The sequence below is a fragment of the Podarcis vaucheri genome (genome assembly GCF_965113315.1).
Source record: "Podarcis vaucheri genome assembly, chromosome: 7".
Lineage (NCBI taxonomy): Eukaryota > Metazoa > Chordata > Lepidosauria > Squamata > Lacertidae > Podarcis > Podarcis vaucheri.
The window spans coordinates 98,488,955-98,498,590 of NC_138765.1; the positions used below are offsets into that span (position 1 = coordinate 98,488,955).

Below are 9,636 nucleotides of genomic sequence, written 5' to 3' on the forward strand. Positions count from 1 at the left end.
TGAATGGGTCTGATCCATTCTTCACATTCTGACGTTCCTGTTTCTCGTTTTCTCTTTTCTCATGGACAGGGAGTTGATTTTGAGGAAGAACAGATATCGGAAATCAGTCTGGAAGATGGGGAGGATCATCCTCCCAGGTAATCCTGTGCTAATCCCCTCCCCCATAATCTATTGCTTTTTTAAAAAAACACCCCGTCCATTATTTCTATGGTGGTGGTGGTGCTTGGGGTCTTTGAAGGATGGGAGTCAATAAATCCTTTTGACAAAAGTGCTACTCCTGTCTCCCCTCAGCATCCCAAGCACAGCTTCTCCAGCTGATCTTCCTCCTGAAAGCGACAACGAGGACCAGCTGAAGGACAGACTTGTGGATGTGGTCACAAGCTTGAAGAATGGGAGGATCCGAAGGAAGGTGCTCCGAGATCTTTCCGCCTTCCTGCAGAAGATCCAGGAATATGTGAGTTAAAAGTCTGGTAGTTTTTGTTGTTCTCTTTGACATCTGGCGGGAGGGCGTTCCACAGGGAGGGCGCCACTACCGAGAAGGCCCTCTGCCTGGTTCCCTGTAACTTGGCTTCTCGCAGTGAGGGAACCGCCAGAAGGCCCTCGGTGCTGGACCTCAGTGTCCAGGTAGAACGATGGGGGTGGAGACGCTCCTTCAGATATACTGGACCAGTGCATCCCCCCCTGTGGAACATGCCCCAGCCATTTTGTTGGCTGGGACCCACTCCCCGGCAGCCCTGACCCCTCCCCTTAAGATCAAAATAAAATCTTAAAACAAAAACAAAACAAAACAAAAAACCCCAGGAAATAAAACAATACAAACAAAAAACTGTAAAAATTACAAATCCATCAAAATCAAACAAATTCCCAAGCCCAACCAAACATCTACCCCACCCCCCACATACAAAAAAGTCAAAAGGGAGACTTCTGGAACGCCGCAGCCACAGGAAGGAGAGCGAGCCTGCCCTTCGTGGGAGTCTCGAGCAACACGGAGGTCTAGAGGGCTCACGAAGGCTCCGTGAACCTCGTAACCCCAGGAGGATTATCCTGAGGGTCAAGGTACCCAGTTTGGTGTCATCTGCAAATTTGATCAGGATGCCCTTGAGTTCATCATCCAAGTCGTTGATAAAGATGTTGAATAAGACCAGGCCCAAGACAGAACCCTGTGGCACCCCACTAGTCACTCTTCTCCAGGATGAAGAGGAACCATTGATGAGCACCCTTTGGGTTCGGTCAGTCAGCCAGTTACAAATCCACTGAGTGGTAGCATAGTTAAGACCGCATTTTACCAGCTTCTTTACAAGAATATCATGGGGCACCTTGTTAAATGCCTTGCTGAAATCAAGGTAGGCTACATCCACTGCGTTCCCTTCATCTACCAGGCTTGTAATTCTGTCAAAAAACGAGATCAGGTTAGTCTGACATGACTTATTTTTCAGAAATCCATGCTGACTATTGGTGATCACAGCATTTTTTCTGTATAGGATGCTAAATGTTTTGGAATGTTTGGAAGATTTAATAAAAATGTTATAGGGAAAATGGTGATGGGTTGCTTCTCTTATCAGTCCCTTCTCTGCGTTTCTTCTCAGCCATCGGTAGCGCTTCCTGCATCCTCCCTTGGCCAGCTGGTGGCTATTACCTGTCTTTGTGCACTGGATGAAGACCCGGAGTGCAGGCAGTGGGCAGCAGAGGCTCTCTGCCATCTTCTACCCATCCTGCGGCGCAACGAAGGTAAGACTGGAAGAATGCATCCCAGCAGTGGCGTAGCGTGGGTTGTCAGCACCCGGGGCAAGGCAAGTAATTTGCGCCCCCTAACCCGTGGATTTTAGCACTCGAGTGCGAGCGCGCCCTCGGATTTGTCCGGTAACACTTGACTTTATAGAATCATAGAATCGTAGAGTCGGAAGGGACCTGATGGTCATCTAGTCCTACCCCCTGTGGTGGTGATGATGATGATGATACATTTTATTTATACCCCGTCCTCCCCAGCCAGAGCCGGGCTCAGGGCGGCTAACACCGGTAAAATTACAATAGAAACATAATGGGGGGAGGGACCAATTTAAAATACAGGTTAAAATGCAATTTGAAAAGCAGCCTCATTTTAAAAGTAGCCCACAAATCAAAACTGTAAGGGGAGGGAAGACATAAGGGTCCCACTGAGTCCAAACCAAGGCCAGGTGGAACAGCTCTGTCTTGCAGGCCCTGAGGAAAGATGCAGGACCACGCAGCTGTCCCGTGCGGGGATCGAACCTGCAACCTTGACATCCCTATTTCCATAGGGTTCGGGTTTCCGAGTGGCTAGGGAAACCAAGCTGGATGGGGAGGGGAAGCCACAAACATGAGTCTGACCAAACTGCAGGAAGCAGTGGAAGACAGGAGTGCCTGGCGTGCTCTGGTCCAGGGGGTCACGAAGAGTCAGATACAACTAAATGACTAAACAACAACAACAACAACAACAACAATAATGTATGAAGTTACATTGAAAGACCTACATTGGCTCCCTGTACGTTTCTGAGCACAATTCAAAGTGTTGGTGTTGACCTTTAAAGCCCTAAACGGCCTCGGCCCAGTAGACCTGAAGGAGCGTCTCCACCCCCATCATTGTGCCCGGACACTGAGGTCCAGCGCCGAGGGCCTTCTGGCGGTTCCCTCCCTGCGAGAAGCCAAGTTACAGGGAACCAGGCAGAGGGCCTTCTCAGTAGTGGCACCTGCCCTGTGGAACGCCCTCCCACCAGATGTCAAAGAGAAGAACAACTACCAGACTTTTAGAAGACATCCGAAGGCAGCCCTGTTTAGGGAAGCTTTTAATGTTTGACGTATTAATATTTTTTTGGAAGCCGCCCAGAGTGGCTGGGGAAGCCCAGCCAGATGGGCAGGGTATAAATAATTTATTTTTATTTTTATTAGACACCCCCAAGCCAAGGAGATAAGTAACTCTACAACTTCAGAAGTCATCTGAAGGGAAGTTTTTTAAAATGTTTCATGTTTTATTATATTTTTATCCAAGGTGACTGGGGCAGCCCAGTCAGATGGGAAGGGTATAAATAATAAAATTATTACTATTATTATTATTATTATGGAATAGGGTGTCTCAATTTTCTTTGATGAAATGTTGGAAGGTATTCCGATTAATGCTTTTATAGAATATTGGACACGGTGCGAGTTTATGGCTGCCAAGTATTGGCCTGAAAGGAAGCGCAGCCGGCGTCAGGGAACTGCTGGAGGATGGAGCTTGCAAGTGTTAGAATGCAAAACGCGGACAGGTTCAGGCACGCAAGAAGGTGGGGGAAAGGGGAGCCCGGATGGCTCAGTTTAAGAGCACGGCGCTGATAAGGCCAAGGTTGCAGGTTCGATCCCTTGTAGCGGGGCAGCGGCGTATTACTGCATTGCAGTGGGTGGAACTAGATGACCCTCGGCTCCCTTCCAGCTCGACAGATTCTATGAAAGCGCATGGAGCACGGAAGTTGCATTGCAAGTAGTACGCGGGGGGGGGGGCGCAAGGGTTGCAGAGAGAGAGGGGGGAGGGAGGGGGGAACTGGTCCTCCGCTGGACAACTGACCCGGCCGGGCTCTGTTTCCCAGGGAAGCAGGAGGGAAACGTTCCGCGGAGGGAAATGTTCCTGCAGTGGCAAGAGGAAGCGCCGAGTCGAGGAGGTGAGGCTTTGGTGAGGTAGGGAGAGGAAAGACGGGGGAGGGAACCCAAGGAGGATTTGCACGAGAGGGAATGAAGGGGAAACGCGCCTCCCACGCGGAGCACTTTTCCCCGGGAAATGCACGGGGTGGGGTCGTGGCTGATCCGTGCTGCGCGCTCGCGTCGTGCGGCCCAAAGTGCTGCAGGATCGCCAATGCAAGACCCCCTTTTAAAACCTCCCCCTCACCCAGCTCTGGAAAAAAGGGGGAAGGGGATGGCGTCGGCGTCGGGGTGCGGAGGCTGCACGTGCCCGGCCAGGCGTCGGTGGCGGCGTCGGCGCTGCTGCAGCGGCTGCTCCTCCTGCGAGCAGTGAGTGGAGCGCAGCTGCAGTGGCGGCGGGGGGCGCGCGTGCGCTAGGGCGTAAGGCTGGCAGTGGCGGCGGCGGGGAGCCCGGTGGAGGAAGTAACTTGTCCCTTCCCTCTGGACTCATGCCCCCCGCAGATGTTGCGCCCGGTGCGGCTGGCACCCCTGGCACCCCCCATGCTACGCCACTGCATCGCAGCATGGGGTGGGGGTGAGCAAGACCCAAACTAACCCTTTGGCTTTCCTTTGCAGAGACACTGATACGAAGTATATGGCACCAAAGACTCATCACCAGAGCTGAGGACGTCCTCAAATCCACCGGAGGACCGGTTCCTGAACTCTTCGTGGATAATTGTCGCTCTCTGGCCACGGTAAGTCGCTGTCTCTCAAGCCACATGTTCTGGGTTCTGCAGAGGCAGCACCTGGGCTTTCTGCTCCCCAGCCCTGCCCTGTGGGCATCTCTGACCTGCCTCTCTCGCTTCAGGTCTTTGGCGCCTTTCTCCCTGCGGAACAGCTCTTGGAGGCCGTGTGCTTCCTGGCCAGAGACCTGGCGGTCGTGTGCAGTTTCAACCGATCGGACATCTCCCACCTGCTGCAAGAATTCATCATGCAGTTTGGCGGCCCAAAAGTGGAGGTAAGGCGTCTGCAAAGGTAGGAGAGAATAAGATTCTCTGTTTGGTGTAGGGGAGGCAACCTCCTGCCATTGGGTGGCCAGGACACATGTTGGTTGAGAGGGGCCTGGCAACGTCAGGACAAGAACCTCAGCCAAGGGTCCTGAGAAACATGGATTCAGGGAGGGGGAACCCTCCTCCTTCTGGGAGCAGACTGGCAAGCTTCTTCTCTTGGCCCACAATGGAGAGGGGAACTGGCGCCCTGGAGCTGCCTGGGTCCAACACTCCCCAGGACCCTGAGTGGTACCTAGGAAGGAAGAGGCTGTGTGGCACAGGTCAAGGGTCCCTCTTTCAATGAGGGATGGAGGGATCCGCCTGCAGACAGCCCCGCTTCCTTCTACTCTCCAAGCAACTCTCTCCTTTTCTCTGACAGGTGGAGGTGTTCCTGGAGGCCTTTTATAAGATCAGCCAGGGGCCTACAGTGCAAGGCAGAGACATGGCCATCTTCGCTTTGTCCATCCTGTCACACCAGCACCTGGCGAAAGTGGTGAAATATCTCCCCCAGTTTCCCTTCAGGTATGGAGCCCTCCAGGTTGTACTGGGCTAAGGGGAAGGTTGGCAAGCTGCAGGGCTTGCTCAGAAAGCCCTTGATGCCATTTCCTCTCTCTGGAGCATGGCAGCAAGCAGAAGACTTGAATCTGACCATTGCTTTTGTTTTTGCATTCACAGAGACTGCGAGAGAGTTTGGAAGAAGGTTTTAGCAACGGCCCACCCAAAAGAACTGATCTATCTCATGGCCAAGCAGATTTCCCGAAGCCTCTCGGCGAAATCTGCCACCCAAGTGGTAAGGACCAACCACCTGCCTTCTGGCTTCCTTCTTCCCAGGGTAATATCTAGGGGTTCCCGTATTCTGCAGAAAAGCAGGGAAAGTGACTTGCACCTCTCTCTCTTCCAGCAACATCTCACCAGCCTGTTGCACGCCATCCTCAGGATGGAGAAATACAAGGCAGCTGTGTACTGGAACTTCCCACAGCTGCTGATCGCTCTCCTGGGGATGGTTTTCAACTTCCATTACAAGCAGGAATTCCTCGGGTGAGTAGTGTGTTCCAAAGAGACCAATGGAGTCCTTACCCCTTCAGCCTCGGGGGGGGGGGGTTCATTCCAGCTTGGTTTTCCAAGGGAGGCTCTCCTTCAGGCGGCTGCTAGGGAGGAAGGAAGGGGAAGGAATTGGAGTGTGTGGCAATGACCCTCCTGGTGATCCTGGCCTTGCTTTGGTTCCAGAGGGGCTAAGGGAGTTCTGCGCCTCCTTCTGGGCACCACTGGAGAGGAAGTAGAGACGGCCATCGTCGACCAACTTTTCTGCCGGGAGACTTTCAGCCAGGGCTTGTCTGCCATGCTGAGGTAAGAGGAAGAACACGGTGACCTTCCCCAATGGCCTGGCAAACGGAGCTGAAGGCACGGGGTTGGACTGTGTCCCTGTTTGCTTCCTGCGGTGTCTTTCCCTTCCTTACCAAGATCTGCTTCTCCATTTCAGAGTTATCGGAAAGCAACGCCGCTTGATCCCTCCCATGGTGGAAAATATCATCGCTGCTCTCGAGGACGAGGATTCTGACGAGATCCCACAAGTCGCGGCAGCTATCTACATCGAGGTGAGGGGGACTGAGGTGCAGGAGGAAATGGGGGCAGCAAGGAGGCTCTGGCTTGGTTTCGGTCGAGTGTTGGACTTTGTCTTCTTTAGCTCCCTTTGTGTCCTTGGTTCCGCAACCAGCCTTCATCAGAATTTGGACCTTGCAGTTGCCTTTACCTTCCAAATTCTGTGGGTTATGTCAAGGCTACTTTGAGCCTAAGGACTGTTGCCTGTTTTAGTGCTCCTCAGAGTAGACCCATTGGATTTGATGTACATGGCAAACTTTGGTCCATTCACTTCAGTAGGTTTGCTCTGTGCAGAATTGCAAATGGTGGGTAAAAGGAGAACGTGCCTCAGCCTCTCCTCACTGAAGGGTTTCTTCCTCTTTGGGCCTCTTTAGCTGCTCCGCTGCCGTCTGGAGGTCTGTCCCTATGAGGATACACTGGAGTGGCTCCTCAACTGGCTGGAACATGACTATCTGCAAGTCCGGAAGCTCAGCATCAGAGGGATATCCCTGCTTCTGGACTCTGGCATGGCAAGTGATGCTCAGAGGGAGGGAGGGAGGGAGGGAGGGAGGGAGGGGGGTGCAGATCTCGATTCTAATCATGGCCCAGCACTCTTTTGCTGGCACAATACTGAAGAGCCTGTGCTAAAAGGCGTGAGGCATTTCAGACCTTTGAAAAGATTCTGTTTTGTTTAGGATCCTAAGCATCTGCGAGTCTTGCTGCTGGTTTCCCTCCATGATGCAAAAGCCGATGTCCTCCCAGAGTTGATAGAGCTGCTAGACCAAGCCAACTTCTACAGGAAGCTGAAAGGGAAAGGGCTGAAGATGCTGTTGGCAACTTACTGCGGTCTGGCTGCCCATGTGAGTATGAGGAAAAACATGACATCACACATGGTGGAGAAGGAATGCTTTGGAAGAGGAAAGGTGGGGTTTAGACTGGCATGCAGCGGAGATGTTCTGGCTTCAGGAGGCTGTTCTCTTGGAAGCCTGCCTGGAAAACACAGGGGGAGAGTCACTCTGCCCCCAGTCTCCCCCAGGAGGAGGATAGGGGGCTGAGCAGCCTCAAAACACCCCAGTGGGCAGGAGAAAGGAAACTGCTCTGATGAGAAACACAGTCTCTGATGTTTTCTGCCTACAGGAGGAAGCCTCCATCCGGGCATCAGCCATCCAACATCTGGGCGTGCTTCGAGGCCGGGTGAGAGACCAAAGGCCTCCCATAACATCAACAGAAGAAGAAGCCATTAACGAACTGGTTGTGGTCCTCATTCACCTCGAAGACAAGGACGAAGTGGCCAAGGTGAGGGCCAAAGAGGTGGACTTATGCAGTAGGAGGGAGGGATTGTTCTCAGGAGCTTCCAAGACTATGTACTGCAATTTGTAACCCTCTTCTCTTCTTGTGTTGCAGGCCGCAAGGAGGGCTCTTTCCCATCTAGCCCCAGAAGTCAAGTGGTGGGCTCGTCCCAACAAATTTAGCCTCCACTTTGCTCTCCACCAGGCTGCCAAGCATCTGGTAAGTTCCCTCTGCTTCATTGGCAGCTTTGCCCAGGGATGTCTCTGGGAGTGCAAGGCTCTTCTGCTATGCTCTCAAGCCTCTCTGATGCCACTTCTCCTTTGTCTTTGCCGACAGAGCAAAACCTTCAGCAAGGACATCCTTCAGAGTGTTGCCTTGTCATGGACGAAGCTGTCTGCCAACAGGCTGCCAGCAGTCTCCAGGGTGGCAGCTCTGCTTCTGGGTAAGTCAAGCAACGTCCTTCCCTGGTAGGGATGGACAGAAACGTCTTGGTAACGATGGCAGGGAGGCTGGGCATGTCCCCAGGCCACCTGCTAGGTAGACCTCCATCTGTGCCCAGATCTTGCTCTGAGTGCTCCGTGAGCGTGGAGGCCTCTAGACGCAGCAGAGCATACCTGTCCTCCTGCCAAGCTGCCTCTGTCTCTGCTTGCTTTGCACCGAGATGACGTCCCTTTTCTTGCCCCCCCCCTCTAGGTCATCTGGCTTTCCGGGATGCCAGTTTCATCCACGATCAAGACATGGCATCCTATGGAACATGTGAGTGAGACGTACGGAGGGCAGGGAGGGGTGCTTCTGCTGAGAAAGGTCTTCAGGGGAAGGCAAATTCTCAGATGTATGTTCAGACAGAGGTGTCACAAGATGCACATGCAAAGAGAATTGGAATGTGACTTCACTGCTCTCTGCCACACACAAACACACCTGAAGGCTGCTTTCATATTGTTGATGGATGGCTCTTTTCCTGTGTATCTCCACCTTGCTCAACCTTTCTCCCTTGCCATTCAGGGCTGGAAGAGATGCAGCAGCACGAGGAAGAAGGGCTCAGGCGGACAGGGAGGAGCTGCCTGAACATCATGCAGCGGGCCTATAGACATCGGATGGAAGGCAGGGTCCAGCGCTGTTTGAGGAGGCTGCTCCACTGTGTTCTCAGGGAACCTTACCCACAGGACTTCCTGAGCTGCATGCCAGGTGAGTGAGGCATCTGGGGGGCTAGTGGGACATCTGATGGGCTGTTTGGATGGGACGTTTCTCAATGAGCCCCTTTCTCCTCCTGACAGAACATCCGGAGTAGCGCCAAGGCAATGTGGACACCTGTGCATGCCAGGTGAGTGAGGCATCTGGTGGGCTGTTTGGATGGGACGTTTCTGGTTGGATCATACCTTCCCGCTGTGTTTGGTTGGATCATACCTTCCCGCTCCCATTTAATCTGAATTATCCTTATCATTCTTTCTTTGTCGTTTATCATCAGTTTATATAACATCCCTGCTATCCCTTTCTCCGTCATTTGTCTTTTGTTCAGCACCATATCTATTTTCATTTCTGTCCTCATTGTTTCCTCTGCTCTTTCCGTTTTTATTAAATCATAAAGTCCTTGCACTTTCAGCCAATATTGTTTTCCTAATTTTTCTAAAAAAACTTTTTTTTGTAATTAAATTCCCCTCTTCATCAAACATATATTTTAATTTTTTTGGCCTTGCTATGGACCTTAGGTTGGTCGCCCTGGTTGGCTGGGGGGCCTGGTAGGAGTTTTTCCATTTGGCACTAGGCTAATTGGTTTTTTCGCCTACCTCGTAGCAATCGTCACAACTTTTTCTTTGGTATTGGTGGGTAGGTTAGGCATTGGATTCATGTGTTGCGGTGTGTGGAAGTGCTAGGTGTGGCCATCGCCTATGCCTTCAATTTTTAGGGGTATTCCGTTAAAGGAATCTGGGGGTCGTGTATTCCGTCCGATGCCTGCTTGGCGGGAGGCCTTGGCACGACCCCCGGTGACAGCAGGGGGGAGCCTATAGTTGGATTAGCATCAACAGGTGATGAACCCCTGGTGAATAACCCACTTGTTTTGATCCAATGCCTAAGCCAATACCTTTTCAATTGCTGTAGCTAATAAAGTTGTGGC

At 52.2% G+C, this 9,636-nt stretch overlaps 2 protein-coding genes across 2 annotated transcripts; both read left to right on the plus strand.

Annotated features, from left to right (window-relative positions):
* Positions 1–261: 261 nt before the first annotated feature.
* On the plus strand, positions 262–6,928 carry LOC309538093 (uncharacterized protein; the record flags this gene model as incomplete). The annotated part of the gene is made up of 10 exons (XM_082233350.1): positions 262–454; positions 1,587–1,728; positions 4,243–4,361; positions 4,475–4,624; positions 5,035–5,177; positions 5,331–5,445; positions 5,557–5,693; positions 5,883–6,002; positions 6,136–6,250; positions 6,629–6,928. The coding sequence occupies exons 4-10, from the start codon at positions 4,598–4,600 to the stop codon at positions 6,926–6,928; spliced, it is 957 nt and encodes a 318-aa protein (XP_082089476.1). The 5' UTR covers positions 262–454; positions 1,587–1,728; positions 4,243–4,361; positions 4,475–4,597.
* Positions 6,929–6,979: 51 nt separating this feature from the next.
* LOC309538096 (uncharacterized protein) lies at positions 6,980–8,832 on the plus strand. The gene is made up of 7 exons (XM_082233355.1): positions 6,980–7,093; positions 7,371–7,529; positions 7,638–7,742; positions 7,860–7,965; positions 8,217–8,279; positions 8,526–8,708; positions 8,798–8,832. Exons 1-7 carry the CDS (start codon positions 7,058–7,060, stop codon positions 8,809–8,811), a joined length of 666 nt encoding a protein of 221 aa, XP_082089481.1. The 5' UTR covers positions 6,980–7,057; the 3' UTR covers positions 8,812–8,832.
* The last annotated feature ends 804 nt before the right edge of the window (positions 8,833–9,636 follow it).

What these genes read in the sequence shown, in the direction of transcription:
- LOC309538096 (XM_082233355.1), top strand. Translation starts at nt 7,058, where the DNA reads ATGCTGTTGGCAACTTACTGCGGTCTGGCTGCCCAT. An exon ending in ACTGCGGTCTGGCTGCCCAT is followed by an intron (nt 7,094 to 7,370) that starts GTGAGTATGAGG and finishes TTCTGCCTACAG; the next exon opens with GAGGAAGCCTCCATCCGGGC. An exon ending in GGTGGCAGCTCTGCTTCTGG is followed by an intron (nt 7,966 to 8,216) that starts GTAAGTCAAGCA and finishes CCCCCCCTCTAG; the next exon opens with GTCATCTGGCTTTCCGGGAT.